We start from the raw sequence: 22,912 nt of genomic DNA, 5'->3' as shown, positions 1-22,912 counted from the left end.
ATTTCTGAAATAATTTAGTATCTGTTTCCTGAAAATTCTTTTCTATGGATTTTTCATAGTACAAGTCAATCTTGTAAATATGATGCCAAAAGGCAAACACAAATAAATTGATAATACCATCAAAATAAGCATGTGTAAACTGGATTCCTTCCAGCACGTGCCCAGCTGTATTTTACAAAAACATTGAATCTATTTATGTTAATTTTATGTCTGCTAGCTGAATTTAATTTAATACAATGATTTAATGTTTTTCACATATTTGTTCTGGTCTTTTCTTTAGTTTTCAAGAGATTTGTAAGAAATAAGTATTTAATTCGGACTAATGCAGTACTGGTGAATTATTCTTCTGTTTTCAGTATTTGCCTACAACTTCGATTTCTGCAGTCACTAGCATGAGAATATAAAGGAAAACTAGTAGATTAGAGAATGACAATGAAGATTATTTCTATTCTGTAAGGTTCTCAAGTCATTCTGTTGATAATCTGTCGGAGTTAAAGATACTCATTCCTATTTGACACTAGTTGGCATTTTTTCCACTAATCAATAGGATAGTTTTTCATATGGAGCTGTCCTGTATGTACAGTGTATATGTGGTCCAGAGACTCTTATTGATGTTGACTCCAAAAGTTCAAGTGAGATTTCTCCTTCTCAGGGAAAATATTACTCTTCTTGGTTTAAATATACTGGATTATCGTGTACCTAAATCTACAGTTTCAAATATGCAGATTTTATTCTGTTGTGCACATTTGATATTTTTTGATAACATTTTTTTTCTCAATTTGGATAAGAGAGAACTTAGACATAAGTTTTTCTTTTAAATACATTAATGCAATAACTTTCTGGTTGATTACACCTTGCAAATCAGTATGAATTTAATCACAGAGAGCAAAGGGCATGCAGAAAGGACAAAACGTCTCTACAAGCAAATTCTGTGCTGTCTCCTACCATAAAATACTAAGTGTTAGAAATTAGATGTACCATTTACAGCTGCCTTTGGACAGTTGTGAATTAATGGAGAGCCTAAAAAAATACATATATTCTTGATTAGCATTATCTGTAATGATTAAATCCATAAACTCAGCCATGTTCTAATTTTGTTATATGTTGTTTTCATAATGAAAGGTCTTTATACAGAGATACTATACAGATTTTGTTATTAGCACTACTAAAAGGCAATGATGCTAATTTTGTTAGAGGCCCACTCGACTTAGTTTGCTGTATAGCCATGGAAGCTACTGTTTATATGTACCGTTTGCCATATGTCACAGCTAGGGTTGAGCTATTTGTTAGATTTAGTCTGTCATTGTAATTGTGTCTATCTTAAGGTTTAAATCCTGAAGCTACCTTTAGTTTTGCAGTTCCCCATGGTAACAGTCTGGTTTTGTTGTTCCAGTTTTGAGAGCGAGGTGGACCAGATGCTCTCCAGAGGTCCCTTCCAACCTAAGTTATTCTGTGATTCTAGGGTAGGCATTTGGCACCTCAATCCCTTGTGTAAATCTGTACTAGTGATGAAAACAATCTTGACAATATAACATGTCTATCAAAACACATCCAGCCCTCAGCAGAGTTCAACTTCCCTCTGATGCATATGTCTGATTAAGCCCATCTTAACTTTTAATGAGTTTCAAAGTTCCATTCAACCTATGACCTGGAAAACCATATCCTGAGTGGTTACAGTAACTCAAGCTGAGTTGCTCAGCTTGAATGAAATGCCCGAAGAGCAGCCATTGGGCAAAGCTCCCACTGATTTCACTGGGAACAGAATCTTGTCCTCCGGTGTGTCTTCTTCTTGAAATAACGGTGATAGTGAAATAAGGCAATTCTCCATCTCCTTTAAACATGAGGTTTATAGTGGCCAACAATTCCTATTAACAACTAACATGACTAAGTTGTCTAAATCTTCTTTAATTCATAGGGGATACAAATGTAATAGCTTACAAAGCTTCTTGGAATTAACGCTCCTTTTAAGTGTGGAATACTTGTATTAAGTGAGCTTGTGTAAATGACCTCCTTTTAATGCCTGTGAAGAAGCTGCACAAAGAAAATATGAATATGCTAAAACGTGTGTATGGGGAATATAGCTAGAATGATAGCTAAACCAAATGGTGGCATTTGCACACGCATTTCTTGAATTCTTCATAAAGGATCTCTTGATTCTGCCAGGGTCCAGAAAGACTTTTTGCAATTATTTACGATCCAGTAGAATATGCCTTAGGGGAATTTTCAGTGATGGAACGTATGCACCATAAGAGGAGACTGAAATCTGACTGAAGTCTAGATTTACTTGCATAGAAAAGATTACAGGCAACAGCTAATAGAGAGGAAATAATTTGAAAAAGATTTTCTTGGTTTGTTGCTAGGACTTGTTGAGTCTAATTTAACTCCCCAAAAGTGATAAAGTGTATGAAGAACCAGGCAGATCTAGTTCCATCTGAAAGATGTTTCCATTGGTGTTTTAGCAGTTTCCTGGGTTCAGAGTCCTGTATGAAAAGCCTAAAGACCAGTTCAAGAGCTGTGTTCCTAATGCAGGTTATTCAAACATGGAATTAGACAAAATTATTTTAGACAAGTTGTTTTGGATTTCAGAATGTCTGCTAGTATTAACTTAATCTTTATTTTATGTATTTAATTCACACATTACTAATTCCTTTTTTTTTTCCTGTCAGACATTAGCTGTGAAGCACATTAAGGAAAATATAATTCAGTTCCCTGCAGTTGGCTATTACATTTCTGTCCTAGAAAACAAAATAAAACCGATAAAAATCTCTCTCTTAACCCTTATTGAACTAAGTTATATAAAATTGACAGTTCCAAGTATACTGGTTAATTTGAAGTGCTATCATATCACAGGCTTCTCTAAATGTATTTGTTTTTCCAGGTGCACATTAGATGGTTTCCATGTAGTAACTGTTCCTTGGAAAATGCAAAACATATCAAATTAATTTTGCAGTTCTCCCCTGTCTTTTTCCTCCTTTGTTTCCCAAAGTGCATGTATTTATATTCACTATCTTTAACAAACCAATACAAAGGGAATTCCACCTGGAATTTTGATTACATCAGTTGTCACTGAGAAGTACAACTGCAGAAACAGCTTTCAGTTCACTAATGTTAGTTCAGTTGAATTAAGAAAATGTTCTCATAAATGGAAATTAATTTTTATTTTTTAAATGGCATATTTACATCCCTAAAGGAGAACATAACAGCTTTTAAATAGCACTGAAATCTTCTCTATATCGATGATGTTTAGCACGTTTGAGTTCAATCTGCTTGTGCAGCACCATTGGATGTACTTGCGCTTTGATTCGTACCAATGTTTGAAACAGCCCTGTGAGGTAGAGTTAACGTATTTTACACTCATCTTCCACGTGACAAATTTTGTAGCGGAAAGTAAATATTTCTCTGTTAAAAATAAAGAAACAAAGTGTACTGTTTAAAGCTGTAATTATTAGGGTTTGCTGTACCAGATTGCCTGAACACTTCTAGTGTGTGCAAAGGAGGGAGACCATTAAGAGCAGTAATTGACTTCCTTGACAAGTTCAATTATTATTCCTTTACAGATGAATCTCAGGAATAAATGGTTAAGTGAGTAGTGAATATGTTATGCACCAAAACACGTGCCATTTTACAGTAGAATAAACAGGTACAGAAAAATATGATAGAAGTGCTCCAGGAAAAACCCAGAAGCGGTTTACCCCAGCCTTTCTATTTTGATTCACAGAGCCACAAATGATTTATTGTGGCATTCTCTTTGTGTTTTATCTACAATAGTGTTCTATATTGCAGGAACCACCTCGTCTCTTGATTATTCCCCTTTTTCACTTCAGACTGAGACCGCTGATATTTTCTTACATTAAATCTTCTTAACTGTTAACGGATTCTGTGTTTAAGTGTCATCCACTGAAGACGCTTTTGGCTATACCTTGCAGAAATATAGTTAGGAAGCAGTATGACTTGCAGATACAAACAGAAATTTCTCAGGAGGCAGTACTATACAGACTCGGATAAAATCCTCTTTAATTTTGTTAAAGTTACTGTAACTACACCTGGATTCTACTTTTAAGTAAACCACAGCACACCAAATATATCTGAAACATTAAAGGCTTGGATTAGTTTAAAGGTGGATGTTGGGTCTCTAAATAACTGCGAGAGTTTTGCAAGTATTTGCAGTTACACGCAACCTATATTTAGTAGGTATTATTGAAGTTACATTCTCAGAATTGTTTAAGGAGTCACTTAGCATCTAAATTAACGAACTACTTTTTGAAATGTGAAATTATCAGCATTACTTTTCACATGGAGAAATGGTTTTCTGAAATGATGAGTTAAAAAATGTACCCATCAAAATCGCACTCTGCCATTACGTATTCTGCAGTGCATAACTACCAGCATAAGGTAACTTGGGGCCCACACCCCCCTGCTATGATCTTAGTGAAGTATTGTTAACTCTCTAAAGGCTGTGCAGATTTTCTCTAAATGTCTAAATACACTTCTGGCAAATCTACTTTTTTGTATTCAAGCAAGAGGATTGAGAGTGTTGAAAGACATCCTTAAAATCTCATCTCAATACCTCACAGAAGGATATCCTGGAAAGACTCTGGTTTACCGTTGGGGAGCCACATACTACATTTTTAAAAGACTGGCATCAACATACTAGCTATATGTCCTCCCTTCTTTTTATTTATTTTTTCCCTAAGCAAAGGTGAAAACTCCATTCTGTGTTATTAGAGACACTTGTAATGAAAACCAATGACAATATGTTTATTATTACAGAACATTATATTATATAATAGTGCATTAACAAAATGCCTACCTCTTTTATTATGTTTTTTTAGGACACTGACATATCAAATCTTATGCTTATAAAAGAGACAGATACTAGACACTGGAAATCGTACTCTAATATATTATAAAGCTATATTATAAGCCCACTGCATGGGCTTCACATGCACATAAAACCTATAGGTACATAAATAATATCAAATGACAAAACTAGAAGCAGTTTCTTCATCCTTTATTTTACAATTTCTCACTAAATATATTTACAGGACACAGAGTTTGCTTTAGTGCAATACATAGTAATGTTGCATAAGTACAAACTGTTGAACTTTTCTAAAAAAATAAAGAAATAAAGCACTTAACTGATGGTACAGCTAAGTATGTAAAGCAACGTTAATAACTCTGAGTGAAAATGCTAACAGCATCTTTTCTTTTCATAAACAATTTCTAGAAACAAACCACAAACTGGCATTACATATTCCAAACTACTAACCCTTGTACAGGACCGTATCATTTAAAAAATGATTTTTTTAAAGCACACATACTGTACTGTATGGCAGTCGCCTTCTACAGATACTGACTTACCCTTTAAATACAAATATGATATTACCTTGGCAGTTTTGAAGAACAAAGTTATCTCAAGATATCAAACATCGGTAACAAACTCTGATAAGCACAGCTTCTTGAGAACTTGCTTTAACAGCATTTCTTCACAGTGATATTTATGAAAGGTTGGAAAAAGATTAGCATAAAATATTTCCATCCTTTTTCATTTGTTATGCAAAAATCATTACTTTATATTGGTAATTATAAAATTACAAACACTTTCTATAAGTAACTGCATCTGTAGTAATGATAGAAAAAGTTATCAGTAAGATACCTAAAATGAGGCTTGCATAAAGTGATAGTTTGAAGAAAACTTGGTACATCTTTTAAAAATAATAATAAGGGAGGTAACTTAATTTAGAATAAGCAACACAGTAGTTTAACGGAGACGATCTATTAATCAATTAAAAAAGTTAATTATTTCTTAATCGATGTTGAAAAACAAAGGAATTGTGATGAGATGAAATCAACTTTAAAAAGATATGATGAAACATTTACTCTTAATCTTAGTTTTGGCACTTCATTGGAACAATTACTTTACCAAAGACCAAAATATGTATAAAAGATATACAGCTCCTTGACATACCTTGCAAATATAGTACATAAGTACTGGCAAACACTGAAAACATAGTTAGTTAAACATTCCCACAGATTTGCACATGCATGCACTATTCGGACAACAGCGTTGTAGCTATGTTCTCGGCGGTGACAATCTTGCATTACTTGGGTGTTTTAGGCCGTTTCTTCAGCAGATCTTGTTTCTGATTTAAGTCTTACAAATTCTTTAGCAACTTCATCATTGGTCCTCTGAGAAAGTATTCTAAGAATTGTCAACCCAGTTTCATCTACAGAGATGTTCCTCAACAAGGGGTACCAAGATGCACAGCTACCTTTCTCTGCTACGTTCTGCAGCTGAATAACTGTCATTCCTATAATGCGATCTTCCCTAGCAAAGCAGTAATCTTTCACTGAGAGGTGAAGCTCGTAGGCTCCTGGCTTATCTTCATTACTCAAAACGCTGCATGGATTAAAGATACGAATTTAGAACAAGGAGTTCAGTTTAATTCCCCTAAGGAACGAATTTGTAAAAAAAATCTTGTAAAAATTAAAGTGATAGTTTAATTTTTGTAGTTCCATTTTTTGCAACAGAATATCATTTAGTTTTAAACCTTCTACACAGTTAACCTCTCAGGTGCTACTGATGATGCAGCCTCTGTTCCCACTGACCTGAACAGAGACAGAGAATTTATCATTCCCTCAATATCTGAAGTAAACACTGTTACCTTTCGCTAGAAAGTACCTAAAATGTTCAACTAGTTCCACAACTATCATAACCACATCTTTAAATCAACTGAAAAAAAATCAAGAAAATCACAGGCAGCAAGCAACAAAAGCGGCTGTGTGGTCAGACACTGAGAAAGTGAACTCTGTTGGGGTGGAGAGTGAGGGGAGGGAAATGAATTGGTCTCAGTTATGAAAGGGGGAGGAAAAGCAAACAAGTGAGAGGTGCTGTGAGAAGTACTGAATTTAAAACTCCAGATTACGTGAAAGTTTCTTCATGCTTTAAGGATTAAATAATAGAGATAAGTAATACCATTAACACATGCACAACCCTTTACATATTTAGGTGTCCCAACAGTCATAAAGGCCCACATATCTAGCAGTAATAATTAATGCTTCAGCCCAGATAATTACTTCAGCAAATAGATTCCTAGCTACATAAATAGTTATTCCTGTGTAGGGAAATCAATTGTACCTTTTAACCAGCTTTTGTAAGACTGAAAACTTAGTGGCTGTCATATCATCTTCATATAAAACAAAGATAGAAATTAATAAATAATTTTGAAATGGTGTCTATATCTATGGACTCTGATGTGTAGACAGGCCTTAGGATGGGTTTTTATGTTCTTACCAGTTTAACTGCAAGAAATTCTAACAAAATTTGCATAATATATGCAATAACAGACAAAAAAGACTTACAATTGGAAAGTTTCATTGTATTTTGGTGACCAGGTGTTGCTCTTTGTCTTGGTTCCATGTTTTCTTTTCTTGTCACTCAGGTTAGGACCTAATATGCAAACTTCCACAAATGGCCGGAACATAGCTGTTGTTTGCCAGTTTAGATTATTAATTGCTACAACTATAAAGAAATAAAAGAAATGAAGTTAAATAAAATTCCACTTGAAGAGCTCCAATGAATTATCCAGTATGACTTTGTATAGCCATGAAAGGTGACCTGAGAGCTTTCCTCTAGGATAGCAGTACCTGGCAAGCCTGGGAATAGCTTTGCCTGTTCTCTGCCAAGTAAGATGTCTGACTACTTCCAGTTACAACAGCAGCAAATATAAACACATATTTTACAAATGCTTTACATTAACAGCTCTTTTGTCTGCTGAGTTCACTGTAGTTAAAAAAGAATCAGCTTATACTAATCTAAATGATACCAGGTTTCCTCTGGAATTCAGATTGTGCAAAATAGAGGCACTTTATTAAAAATGGAACATTTTAAGTGTTGTGCAGTCATGCACCACCCAGCTTTGCTACAGCTTTTGAAAAAATTAAATTACATGCAAGCAATTCAGAAGTGTAACTTGGCACGTTAGAACGTATAACTCTCTAACTTCATATAATAAATTATATCTGTCTACACAGAGAAGCATAGATAGTACTTACCTGCATAATTTTCTGCTGATGGTTGAGCAAGGAAAAAGTACAATCATAATCACCTGAAGCATACGTACAGCTTTGCAAGTATTGTAGTACTTAACATTTGTCAGTTCATTATCGGTATGTTTTACTTAGGATGTAGTGGAAGTTTTGGACTTTGTTGTTGCTTTCTTTTTAAAATTAGCTGTTTGAAACTTACCTTTTACAATGACTTTATGCTCACCAGTGCCAGGATGCGTAGAGACATCCACCTGTATAGATATCTCACCCACTGAATTATTAGTGGTTTGACCTGAAATAATAATTGGTAGGTTAGCACACTTGGCTTCTCAATACGTCAAGAGAAACAGACAGTGAAAGAAGGTGAGAGGTATTTTCTGTGAGAAACTCTTAGAAATTTCTGACATATATTTCACATTTAAGTGGGAACTGGTTACACATTCCTAAGTGTTTTTGCCACAAAAATACCTAGCAATTGTAAATGTCCATGTAAAGTGGCTCAGTAAAATAAAAAAAAAACACCTTTCATTTGGAACCCTCCATTCTCCTGGTCATCATTAGTTGTGTTTGCAACTTGAAATGCAAAAGTTGGTGGTTTTGCCAAAATTTGCATGTGCACCCCAAAATCTTATTGCAAGTATGTATTTGGAAAGTTATTTCTTTCTGTTAAGTCTAATTAAACTACTAAAGTTCTTCACTAGCACAGAACAGGGGCTTAAAAGAAAATAAGGAAGGTTGCAGGGATAGCAGAGGAGCCAGGAATTTAATTTTGAAAGTTTCTACTTCTGAGCACCAGTGCAGGTTCTAAGTTGATTTGCACATAATGGTTCCATAAAAGAACTCTCAGTATGTATTGAAAGGTTCTTTTACATATCAGCTTATAACAGTACAATAAGAATGAAATTGGATATATTTACCTGTTCTTTAATTGGATGACTGTGACCATTGAACTCTGTGAACTGTGCACTTCCTCCCCAGCCTAATCGCCATGAATATTATACCAACGCAAATTACTACGTCTTTATAACTGGCTACTCTTTCTGTGTGTTAGCAGAGGAAAGATTCTCTCTTCTTTCTATTTATACAGAAATTCCTTATCCACTGGTTTCCCATCCATCTGTATGTGAGGAGAAGCAAACATTGCTTCAGAAGTTCTCCAGCAGCTCATGCAGGAATTAAGGAAGATGTACAGAGGAGTGCCTAGTGTAATCATACTGGGGAAAATGATTTCTTTTTTTTTTCCCCCTGAATTAGTTTATATCCGGAAGATTTTTTTTTTTTTCTTTATCATATGTAGTTTTTGTCTGGATGTCACCATCAGTGGCTTCCTAGAAACAGGTACTACAGTGATATTTATTGGTTGTGTTGGCATAATCTGTAATTACATTCGCTACGCTGGTTGAACATTGCAAGGTCAATTAAATACTCTTACCCCAAGCATTACTGCTTCAGAGAACAAGGTTTTTTTTCCTGACATATCAAAATGTGGAAATTCAGTGCTCAATTGACTTGCCCAGAATCATCGAACACTGTTCTTCGTTTTCCGAATTTCAGGTGAGTTTGGCTTGGAATTGTCATGAATCCACTTTCAAAGCACAGTCAACAGTGTTTTAGCAAAAGTACACAGTCTTAATATTGTAATCTGGTTGTAGCTGCTACTCCTGTATCGCAGGGTACTGGCACAAATTTTGCTGCTAGATGTATTTCAGTATCCGCTGGAGGGTTTCGCCACTTCTGACGTGTAAATAGGCAATTCGTAAGACATCAGCTTTTTAATGACAAGAAGTGTATTTTCCGTGGAAGCTATGAAACTTCTTGTTGTATTTGGATAATTACTTAAAGCTGCACTATATGGGACCTCTAATTAAGTTGCTGAATCACTCTACATCTTCTTCACAATAAATAATACTTTTTTTTTTTTTAAGATCATTTATAAAAAGGCATGAAATGGACTAGAAAAACTAAAAAAAAAATCTCAGTAGAACAGCTTGGTTTAGAAGAGTAAACCAATGAATTATCTGACTATACAGTAAAATTAGTTTTTATTTAGGAAGAGAAAGGAAATTCTGTGTTTGGTCAAGGTGACTATAATTAAAGCTAATTTCCTCCTCTCTTGTAAACACAGTATCTTTAGACTGTGTATCAGTGGTAGCATAATATTGACACTGAGTTTCTGTTGCTTGAAATCAAATTTATTTATGAATTTTAAAAAATAATTGTTTGGAGTGCAAAGTGCTATGTAAAATTATTCTGTCTGGAAAAACAATATTTTAGAAAAGGCCTCATTCTTGTTATACAAAATGTTTTAATGGAGCTACATTCCTTACCCACTAGTTAAGTTATGGAGTTACATTAACCCAGTGTGCTGACTTGTGTGAAAAGTGCAAACATCTCCCCTTATATTTATGTAGATTACTTAGTTTGAATTAACACCTAAATTCTTCACACATAAAATTCAGAAGGCAGTTTATCTGGGCTCATACTCCACTACTATATATAAAATATATATTTATATATTGATTATTCTCATTGGCTTTCTGATGCTATAAAGTACATCCAAGAGGGTAGAGACTGGAGCTTCTAGAGCATTAATTTGTCTGTTCTTTCATGCTGTGAAATTCCACCTTTTCAAATTGTTACACACTGCATGCAATTCAACCTTTTTGTGGTGGTGGGCGTTTTTATGAACAATGCTTTCCATTCCACATACAGCCATCTTCAGCTATCAAGTCTGAGCTGACCATACGGTAAGTCTAAGCCATTACTCTTTTGTTCTGATTCAAAAGCTTTTGGTGCCAAGCTGGACAGGAGAAGAGAACTATGAATTTCCAACGTGTAAAGCACAGGGACACTGAATGGATGGGATCAACTGAATGTACTGAGAGAGTATGAGAAGTTCTCAAAGTCTCCTGAGGAAAATTGATAATAATTTACCACGGGCTGTAGTAGAAGGTGAGTCAGGCTGATCCTGAATATCACTGAAAATATCAGCCAGTGTCAATTACTTGGTTTAGCCTATAGCTTAAAAAATCCAAAACTAAAACCCCTTTAGGAGAAATCAGAAATGTTTTGAAAGAAAACAAGTAGCGTTTTCTTTATATAGCATATGCAGCAACTTGTGGGTGATGTTAATAATGGAGAGTGCTGTGTTAACCTGTAATAATGAGACATTAGATCTTAAGACAAAAATCTACGAATCTACAAGATGTCTTGTTCTTTCTCCCACTTTTTTTTTTTTGTTTAAAAAAAATATGCAAAGTATCTACTTGCAATGGTCTCCTTAACTCTTCTCTCTCCTTTTCCTAGTAGTCCATAATTCACAACAGTGCTCTAAGCCTTAATGCAAACACAGAGTGGGATTGGTCCTGTATGTGTATTACTGTTTGGTGTGGTTATAAAGAAATCTGTGTAAAATCACAGTTTTATACTGAAAACAGCTGACATTAAAATGACCCTATATTTCACTGTTGCTGAGGAAACTTCCTGCAGCAGAACGTGTCAGCCAGCAGACTGACTGGAGTGGAGTCTAGAATATAAGACTATATATATATAAGCGTGGTTTCTCTCAGTTAGCACCCTATCCGTTTGCATTTACTTTCTCTCTCCCTCTCTCTGACCTGCTGAACTAACTAGAGATACAATTGTCGGACATTCAGTATTTGGTTATATGAGCTTTTGTTGGCATTCAAGAGCTATGGCACTTCATTTTAAAGTCTCTGATCTATTTCTGCTGATTTGTTTTCTTTCTTGCTCCTAATCCTTGTAAAGGCACAGCAGGAATTAGTGATTCTGATTGCACTATGGAAAAGTGCTTTTATTCTGCCACATTTAACAAGGCAATTCAACTGACAGCAAATACCTAGCTCTGCACAGCAGAGGATGATTGCACTTTTCTTCCTGTAGTACTGTAATATAACTCTTCAGAAGCTTATCAAACTTACAAATAATTCTGCTTTATGTTTGAAAAGTTAATGGTTGCTTATCTACTACTGCTTTCACTCTAAACTCTGCTTTAGATTTTATTTGTGTTAGGTTATCAAAACCTGATGTGGATCTTGATTCATGGTCTTTTCAGGTCAGGTTCCAGAGAACTCAGAAATGTACTCTATCCCCCTCCTAATGCGAGAAGTTATGTATCTCTGTGGAGAGAACTGATTTGATGTCTGGAAGCTGGAATCTAGTCAGGAGTCTGCACAGGGTCCAAAAGAGATCAGTGTTTATTCTCAGGTGTTTGAAAACACAGCTCCAATTTGTATTTGAAAGGCTTTTTATACCATCTGCAGTTATTACAATGTAATAATCTATCATTTGCTTTGAAAGGAAAGCATTGAATGTCAGAATTTATCAAATATATAAAAATATAATGTCAGAAGTGCTTTACTTGAATTAACTATATTTTTTCCTTCACACAATTATATTCCAGTTTTCCTTCACACAATTACGTTTCAGCTTTCTTTACTTTCATGGTTCCTTACTGAAGGAAAGGTTCCCCATTTATTGAAGGGCTCAAATGACCCCTAGGTTGAGAAGGTAAACATGAATTAAATATTTTACTTGATGCAAAGCGAGCACTTCATTAAACAGAAAAGAAATCTGACATTTACCAGACACTCATCTGGCCTTAAATATTAATCTGTTTTGTACTGAACCAATCAGTACTTAATAATAACAAGGTAAATTGAGATTTGACAAAACTTGGGGTTTTTTCTTTTGTTCATCTTGGAATTTCATAATTTGTTCATTCCTCAGATTAATATTACCATGTTGGCATTTGGTATTTCTCTTCTTCCAGTTGGCATGGATCTATAATCAACTTCAGATTATTCACTTTTTCTCTTACTGCCCTACTTCAGCTCTCCAATTTTCCCTACTTCCATACCAAAGGGAAGTGATTCTTTCTTACTTTTTCCAGCCTTTCCCTTTACTTTATACTCATTTGATTAAGTCTCTCTCTGTATGTCTATACTGCCTCCTCCTAATGTCTAGAGTTCTTAAATTTTTCTAATTCTGTGGCTAGGTGGTCTTTTAAAGACTGTCTTCTTCCTGAGCTTTTGTAGCTTCTTGCCTTTCTCCTCCTCTCATCCAGACACTTATAAAGTTGTTGTAGGTGGTGACTTCTGCAGTATTTTTTCCCCAAAGTAGTCAAAGATAATAAGTTAGGCTCTGAAACAATCTTTATAGCTGTACTAAAAGCTCTTAAATCTACAGAGGTTTACTTCCCCCCCCCCCCTTCTCTTTTTTACTCTGGCTTTTAGGATTCAGGATTTCAAAACCTTCTTTAGCTCTAAGGATTAGAAATCTAGTTTAAAATAAAAACTACCACCTGCAAATTAGTCATCATGAATGACATGATTTTAATACCTGAGACTGAGAAAATCTCACTGAGCACTGTGAGCCAGGCTATAAAACCAGCTGAACTGGCAACTTTGCCCTGTGGTAAGCATATCCTATCCCCTTTGCTAGCTAGCTGCTTCTGCATACATCTGGCCGTTTATTTAAATACTGGACCTGTGCTTTGGCCTTATTTTCTATACAGGATATAAAGTTGAAAAATATTCAAGCTTTCTCAGTGCCCAATGCTCTAGGAATTATACAAGCTATGTAAGCAACATTTTGATTCAGACAAACATTTGTCATCTTCTGATTAATGATGCCAATAAAATATACATATATGTCTGATGTTCATCTGCTAATTTATTAGAAGACAAAAGATCAGGGTGACTAATCAAGTTCTTTTTCACAGGATCTTGAGGGTCTATAATTTAGAGGAAAATCTTGAGTGCATGTTTTAACATTTGCACTTAATACAAAGAGTAAGTTAAAGCTGAATTGTTAAGAGCTGGATGTAGCAAGCTAAATGATCTCCTCTGTACGTGTGTGAGAGAAAAGGCAGGCAAGCAGGTAAACCTGCTTTTTAGTAACGATAACCATGCTAACTGCAACACATGCTTTGCTTTAAGAAGCTGCTACACAGACTATTGATAATTATTTGTTTTGGGGGATTCTGAGAACCAAGTTCAGTTACTTGATGGCTAACTTTCAGCAACCATTCTTTCACCAGGCTGCCATGAAAAGCCTGAAAAGATTTAGAAGGTTTGCATTTGATTAGAAAACGTAAGTCTTCTATCTTAAGGATCATTTGGTGTGAAAGTATTAAGGGTGACAGAAGATTCTGCAGCATCTGTAAGCCTCTAAATTGTACAAAGCCACACTATCAAAACACATTCTCTCCTATTTGAATTTCTGTAATGTCAGGCAGAGTGCTATGAAGAATTCAGAGAGTAAAATGCAGAATATTATGGTATGAGTAGAGGTACTGGTTTGAATGTCAGGGTGGAATCCCCAGTTAAGGCTTTCCCCTTCATCTCTACCTAGTGTAAGCCATGCTTCAGATGATGAGGGCTGGCAATTGCACAGCCCCCTTGTGACCCTCCGTTAGCTGTAGCCACTTGTGTGTCCATATGGTAAGAAACCAGGAATGAGCCAGCTTTGGTCTGGGAGGTGAGTATCCAATTAGCATCATCCATCCATCCAAATGTGTGTGTGTGTGTATATATATATATATGCTTTAACCAGGCAGCATACAGGCAAATATAGCCTCTCAAGTTAAGAGGTTTATATATATATGTATGTAGAGAATACTCCACTGATACCATTAAGAAGTTATTGTTAAAACTGATGTCTTGTAACTGGTGGATACCAGTAGTCTGTGTTCGTTTTATTGAAGATTTAAGTGAAACTGTAATATACAACTTATTTCTAATTTAGATGCTTTACTATTTCATTTGAGTTGCCAAAGAAATTTTCTATTGTGACAGCCTCTTAAGTAAACGTTCTGTAAAAACCTTATGCTTCACCATCAGTCTGCTTTTTTATATGTGAACTTTTAAAATACTTATTCTCTGCCACTAATCTGAATGCTTCTATTTTGATACTAGTACATGCTAAAATACTTCTATTAGTTGTAATTCTGCAAGTTGCTTTATTGCTCTTCTGTTTTCAGTTGTTCATTACTATATATTCCTTACAATTGTACGCTGATTTCTGCAGCTTATAATGCAGGTCTGTTTTTTTCTTTCATGAAATAAGGTTGTGTAACACATGACTGTGACCTCAATTTGAAACTACAGTGGATGAAGCAGGAATTATTTCTTGAGTCAAATTCTGTCTGAAGTATAGGTTATGAGAGAACTGGAAATGCTCTGCAGGACCTAAATTTCGTAATAGAATACAGGTACAGCTTTAAAAACATGACAGTTAACAGTTTTGACATGCAGAAGACCAGAAAAAAATCTTTCATTTTCCACTGATAAGAGACACTAAATTATTTTAATTTTCCATAGTGTGATGTCATCTATCTGCTTCCCTAAGCTATAGTATGTTTGCTGTATTCTAAGTTAACTATCAGTTTAGTATTTGAATCTCATTACATATATTTAAGAAGACAGAAGATAGTGAGGTTCTGCTTTGCCTTGTACCATTAAAGGTTGCAAAGGAACACGGGATTGAATTTTGGCTTGGCAGCTGAAAACAATTTATCTTTTTTCCTGATCATATAATTTCCTTCCTTCATTTCCTTCCACCCTATGTTGGTGGCTTCACAAAAGGAGTATGGAGTTACTGTTATAGTTAGTTACTCATTCTAATTAGGTAAATATTTTTCATTCTGCTTATTATCTTTTATTGTTTTCAAATGCTTCTTCCCCTTTTAGCTTTCAATTGTCCAGCATAAGAACAAAGAAATCTGATACAAATCAGCTGATGTGAAAAAATAGCCTTTTCTGTAGCCATTTAAACACACGAGTAGAGATTGTAGCATGAGCTCCATGTTGCTAGATGAGTATTGATTTTTCTGCTTAGGTAATACAAACTCTAATTTAAAGTCAAGCTAAAAAATGTGTTGCAGTCATGCCACTGTGGATTGCTGTGCTGTATACCTTACAATAACAGTAGCATTTTCTAATGAGGTTTATAAAACTAAATTGCTGTAAATGTATAAGAAAAAAATATTTCTCTGACTATTTCCAATAAGTAACCATTTTACATGTAACAGTGGTCCTTACTTTGGAGAAATTAGTGGTAATAAATGAGAGCAAATTCAGAACACTAATGTTTGAGGTTCTGTCTTTTTATGTAGTTTGCTAAAACTAAAATCATATTCATCCACACGTTATAAGGGTTGATGCTAATCGAATGTAAACATTCACAATGCAGGCTAGAGTTTATGAAATTACTTGAGGATTTAAGACAGTTGGTAAACTAAATCACAGCCATAAATCTCCTTTTAATTTCAATATCCTTTAAATTAAATAAAGGTGAAGACATAACTTAATTCAATAAAAAGGTGACTGCCAGGCTGAAAATTCTCACTTTTTTTTTAGGAACAGATTTCCAGAAGCATCACTGGAACAAGCTTTGAGTAACAGTAAGTCAAATATACTGTAGAGTAGGAAAGTTTGTACAATAGGCCAATCTATATGGATGTAGTTTTACTTCAGTGTCTGAGTCTATTCCTTTTCTTCTGAAATACAGAAATACACTAAGAGTTTGTCCTTTGACTTTTATAGTTTTGTCTTAATTGCAGAACTGTGGTTGAATTTAGCTCAAGTTTAGTTAAAATCAGCTTGTCCTGCCTGAACTGAAATTTGCCCTTTTTGTCTAGAGTTGATGTAGACTAACAACTTATAAACTATAAATACATCAATATACAAATACATGGTCTTTTGCAGAAACCTTTGAGCTTTCCTTGATGATAGTCTGTGCGAGATTGCTGGCTGCCATCCAGCTGTTAGCCAGCTGTGGTGTGTTTTTGCCATACAGCACTGAACCCCCAAGTCCTGCAACTGAGCAGGGTTTTGTAGGTCAGGCTTGGCAGTGTGCTACTATTTTACAACTCATTCATGCTTGGCACAAGCGCAGTGTGCACAACAACTGATTGGTCACAAAAGATGTTGAAAACAATCCATATTATAGTCTGAATTTATAAAAAATGTTATTCTGCAGCTGAATTTAGAGGAGAAAAAAAAATCACTTTTACAGTATGTGCTATGTATATTTAGTAGTGCTCAATCTAAAACTGACAATTGGCAGCTGACCAAAGTCCAAAGGAATCGGAGATCTGAACCTCAGGGGATCTGCTTGGTAATGGTGTACTGACGCTAAGAGGTTCTCACTTGACTGTGTTTTATATGCTCTTTGCAAAGGTATCAGTGACCATACAGTGTGTAAAACACCCATCACTGAGGCTTTTAATTGCAGTTCTCTTCACTAAACTGCCTTCAGGTTTTCCAAAGTCCTTGGAGTCTCTATCAATGTCCATTTTTAGAGACTCTAAAAGTGAGCTGCTCCATGAAATGGTTCCTGGCAGTCTACGGTTGAATAAGAAGAAAACACTTATCCAGGAAAATGTGCTTACAGCAGGTGAGCACAGATTATGGCAGAATCACCTGGTCGCCTTCTGCTTAATATAAATTGTGAATTTCAGCTAATTGGAACTGAATTTTGTTAGCCGTTTATAAATTCATTATATGTAAAATTGTAGTTTTCCTACCAAACAATACTGACAATTTATTTGCAAAAGAGAACAGTGCTGCACAAGTTTTAGATTTGTGGGTTGGGATCAAACTAGATCAAGTGCTTGCAAGTTTTGCTTATTTTTCTGGAAATAAAATTCCTTTTTTTAGACTAAGGGAAAAACATAGATAATTTTCCCTCTTATTATCATATTGATAACAATGTTAAAATCTGTAATGATCAGTGTCTCAGCAGTATTTAATTTCCAAACAAGCTGAAAGTGTGTGGCAGATATGGGATAGCAGTAGAGATGTAATCAGGGAAGAGAAACCTCTCTCTTCTCCTGTGCCAGGCAGACAGACAGATGTTGAATATGATGGCAGATGATAGAATTAAAGCTATGTCACTAAGTAGGCTAATCGAGTATCTCTATTGTCTAATAAGTAAAGTTGATAAAGACAACATTTTTCTTCTATCTTTTGTTTTCATAGTGTGGTTACAGATTTGTTTTCACAACTCCGAGTGAGGTCTGAATTTACAACTTTCATCACTATATTCCTTCTAAATGGCAATAGATTATATGGAGGAGAAAAAAAACAAAAAGCAAAACCAAAAGCAAGGCAACATTATCAGTTATTCAAAAAGTTACTGCTGGTTTATGCTTAGCATTGTCATTTACTTATTGAAACACTTGTCTCTTTCAAAAGCAGCCTTGAGGGTCTGTAGCAGTGCTTTGAAAAGGAGAAATAATCTAAGATTATGGCAGTTAACTTCATTAGTCCTGAGTGTGTGCCGATTTGCTTGTAAAGCATATGTCTCTAACAATATAGGCTCCTGATGTGTTTGAAAATGGCAATAAGAGTTGAACTTTCAAGTATTTAGTGTATTGAAACCACAACATGAAAAACTATGAAGCCCTGAGATTAAGTCATCATTTTAAAAGTTACGAATGTTTTTATTAATATTACCTATGCAAATTGCTTTGTTTCCAGGAAGCTCTTTAGGAATGTGTAGGCACCAAGGCTGGGAATCAAAACAAGCAATCATCCTTGTTTAGAAATGGTGCAAAAGCATGTTCTTGGATAATTTGGTTATTCCTACTGAACTTGGCCCTGCATGCACATGAATACAGAAGTATCGAGGACCATAACATACACTTTTACATAGCTATTTTTGCCCTTCAGTTTCTTGGAAGCACTGCAGTTTAATCATAGCAAATGAAAAGTATCTTCTGCTGCGGTTTAAAATAAACCTGATTATTGTCTGATTCTAGTAGTCATTACAGGAAAACAGAGCATCCTAGAGATAATAAGGAACATTATCTGACATTTGCAATGTTGCCATGGAACTTCTACTTGAAAATTTTGAGGAACCTGAGAATCGTGATTAAAAAAGCTAACACTTTGCTTTCATCTAGCTGGGGTTCTGGATTTGAAAGGGATATGTAAATTGGTTTAGGAACTGCTGTTGAAGCTATTTCTTTAAGATATAATATCTTCTGAAGGGACCTGAGAATAATTAGAAATTGAGAACATATGAGATTTTATAAGTAAAGTGTTTGCAGGTGTCTAACAAGTGAAAGTTGTCAAATTGTTACATCAGACAAAAAGAACTTGTCAGCTGTGTGTAGGCACAGGTTCTTCTGTCAGCAAAAGTCCTTGAAGACAAGCCTAGAAGACTGTTATGCATTTCTTACTGTGATGTGTATGGGCGACTCGAATTCCTGGTTGTGTTTGCAGAATTAGAAACATGAAACTATCAATAACATTCCCTCTAATCATGTTAAGTTTTCTTAGAAGTAACTGTTTAGAAGGTAGACATCAGTTATTTGCTGTGTAATTTGCATTCAAAAAAAAAAAAAATCTTTTTGGAAATCTTAGACTCCTTAAGTAAGAATAAAGGGTTGAGATAAAAAGTATATCATGGTAATGCTAATTTAATAACTTAAAATAAGGTAAAAATAATATTCATAAGCTAAAATAAGTAATGAACAAAAAGGGAAGATTAGTTTTTTTTCAGAAGAACGAAACTTTTATCTACAGTCATAGTTATTATTCAATATGCTATTTTCTTTAAATTTGAAGTATTCTTTTTTCCATTGCTTTGAGTTTAATTACATCTAATTGTCTATTGATTATGGATTGGTTACACACACGAATATGAGGTCAGACATAAATCTAATTATACTTTAGAGAAAGGTTCTGATTTGCAAACAGACCATTTTAACTAAGTGCTAATGATACATCTAGAGTTGTGAGGCTGGAGGTCATAATAGATGAGATTTGTAGTTCTTTTAAATGAGACATTAAAGGATGATGAAAAGCTATGAGTGATTTTTGCTCAAATTTCATTCCCAGTGGCTGCGCTTCTGATAATACCTGGTGTGCAAATACAGTCATGCTAATGTGTGCACAGAAATGAACACAGACCTCAGGCTGAAACCATGATGAAAATCAGAATTAAATTTTTAAGTTTTGGTTCAGGAGTTATAGAGGATCTCTGCTTATGGCTACAACCTGGATAATTTTTTTTATCCTGAAGTTACAATGAAAGTATGCATAGAGAAAAGCAAAATATACTAGCAATTAATAGTTCTCTGCCGAAATCCATATTGTTAATCTTTTTTGAGAGAGAGCAAAAAAGTATCTATTCCTTACATATCAGAGTTTTACAGCCATTTTCTCACTTGTAATGTATGAATTATTAACAGAAATTGTCAGTGTAATATGGAAGCTGCCTAGGAAATAATTCCTTGGAATTAATCTTGGGGCAAGCTGCAGAATGAATGTTTCATGCTTTTTTTTTTTTTACTGTGAGTAGCACACAGTACTTCAGAGGTAAAAGTAATTGATTTCCAGCTTAACTGTTCAATTAAAACTTTTCTGATTCTCATGAGTGGGAGCAGGGTAATTCTTTATAGATCAGCAAATTGCATTAATTCCCAAAGATATTAAGTGGCAGACAGGCCATTTTTACAAATGCCCATTACATTCAAAAGAAATCTAGTATAGATTACTATTTTGCAAAAATTTACAGTTTCTAGGATGAAGAAACTCTTCAGCTTGGAATATAACGCACATTATGTATATAAAAGCAGTTCCTGCATGTACTGTAGAAGTATGAAAACACTGTCCTAGATCAATAAGAAAAATGGTAGGAAATAGCTTTTTTTTTTTTTTAAATGTGAGGAATCTTTTCAGCAAAGTATAACCATGAGCTCTTGCCCTCTTATTGAAACCACAGAAAGTCGTCTTCTGAAATACACGATTAATGAATGGCATACGTATTTTAAATGAAGAGGTGCACTACACCAAAATTCTAGAGCAGGAGAAACTGGCTTCAGTGTTCCTGATGTCCAGATTCAAAGTACACCTAATATGATATTTTTGCATATTCTCTGCCTGGGTTTGCTTTTGGGAAAGTATAAAAAATTTGGATTTTGATAAGTGGGCATAAAAAATGGTGTGACATCTTCAGCAGGATGGTTTTGAATCTGAATTCTGAAATGCACAAAGGGAAAAAAATCTAGACAAGGAAAATAATGCTGTATTTTAGCCTACAGTAACCTTCTGTTCCTTTTGAATCCACAGATCACCTGCTAGAAGAAGTAGCATGGGTTCAGTAAAGTGAAATCTGTGCTACATTAAGGGCATGTTGCTCACAATTTATTGTTCTGAATCCCAAAAGGAAACCTTAAGGGATATGCCATACTTTTTTGCAGTTATTTTGATTACTACCTAATGTCCTCCTGTTCTGAAAGTATCTAGAGCTGCCAGTGTACTCTACAAATTTACTCTGTTTCTGCAATTATAATGTGCACTCTGGCACGGTCTCTACAACCCTGTTTGAGTGTGGAGTGCTCCTATGAACCCTGATATTCAGTGTTCATGTAGAGCTACGGGACCTGTTCTTTATGTGAAGTGACAAGCTGATAAATGCACTGCCCTCGTATAAGCTCCATTGACTGACAACAGCAGTTGATATGGGATGACATCACATGGGCGAATTTGCGACAATAAACTCTAAAATACCGCAGTGTTTGGAGAATGTGATGGGCAACCAATCATTTAAAACATTTAAACCAGAATTCGATGCATGCATTTACATCTCTCTTACAGATCACTTACTTTGAGATGTCTGAGTGTCTATAAACTTCTTTATCAAGGCGTCAGTAGTTTGTGTGTAAAGGCTAAGAGCATATCTCAGGGACTGTAGGTCTGGGCTCTTTTCCAGGAAATTCTTTTTCAGCCCACTTCCTCCAGCATGGAAGTATTGCTAAAATGAAAAAGAAATATAGTTGTTCAGAGAGGCAAATTATCTGACAGTGGCCCCAGTTACAGACATACAATTTTAAGTAAAATTACTACACAAAGTTTTAAAAATAACACTTGGCATGTGTGGCTAGATTTATGATTATAGCAGTTGAGATAACTGTCATCATCTCTTCAGCAGCAGACATGAAAATATGCTGTTATTCTATAAATCGATTGCTTTCACATTATTTACCTCAAGTGAAGATCCAGGCCAATATGAAAAAGACTGATGAGTACATTAAATAATATTCCTTAATGGTTTATTTTGACTTCAGAAAGCCAATCTGTAAAGACTGTATGAAAATCTGCATTTCTTTACCAAAAAAAAGCCAAACAAAAGAAAGGACTTTGTTAATCTCTTACTTTTACATTTAGGAGCATAATGCAATAACCATAAAATCAGTAGAAGTGAAAACAAAGTTTTCAGAATATTTCATCCGGCCTGCGGTGTGATCCTTTCATCCTTCCAGAGCGGTCAAAGCCTAGAGTTATTTTATCAATTACCAATAAATTAATTTGTATTTCTAGTAATGGGATTAGCACCAGGTACGGTTGGATGGATTGTTTCTAATATGGTGTCTTTAAAGATCTAATGTAAAACATTTTACTGCAATGCTGAGATTTTTCTAAAGTAGTTTTATGCATTACCAACATCTGTATCAACAAGATGTTCATAATGCATAAAAATGAGCTTATCAGAAGTGTTTAACAGGTGTGTGATAAATATGATTTTTTGTTTTCACTGAAAAGGGACCAACATGTAGAATAATTAAATGGTATCTTTAAATTAAAATCAGATTATTTAGGAGTAACAGTAAATTTGGTGGTGAATTCCGAACTGTAAAAAATTGATAAATTAATTCAACTGGACATTGAATTTAAAATAATGCCCAGCAATGCATTAAAAGGTAATGTATTAAAAGCCTTGTTTTCTGGTGTGCTATAAAAAATGTGCCACACATGTTTTCAGGAGAGGGTGGCTAGGAATAACCACACTTTTCAGTCTCGGTGTCTCCTTTGTGGGAGAAGAAGAGGTT

At 34.9% G+C, this 22,912-nt stretch overlaps 1 protein-coding gene across 1 annotated transcript in view; it reads right to left on the bottom strand.

Moving 5' to 3' along the window:
• Nucleotides 1–6,114: 6,114 nt before the first annotated feature.
• The window catches only part of UNC13C (unc-13 homolog C), a 155,548-nt gene continuing 138,750 nt past the window's right edge, over nt 6,115–22,912 (bottom strand). Inside the window, 4 exon segments of the mRNA XM_086620088.1 lie at nt 6,115–6,400; nt 7,363–7,522; nt 8,249–8,341; nt 21,690–21,837. Of these exon segments, the coding sequence (XP_086476214.1) occupies nt 6,115–6,400; nt 7,363–7,522; nt 8,249–8,341; nt 21,690–21,837 (687 nt within the window).

Source organism: Tauraco erythrolophus, chromosome 14 (assembly GCF_009769465.1).
Source record: "Tauraco erythrolophus isolate bTauEry1 chromosome 14, bTauEry1.pri, whole genome shotgun sequence".
Taxonomy (NCBI): domain Eukaryota; kingdom Metazoa; phylum Chordata; class Aves; order Musophagiformes; family Musophagidae; genus Tauraco; species Tauraco erythrolophus.
This window is presented reverse-complemented; position numbering and strand designations above follow the sequence as displayed.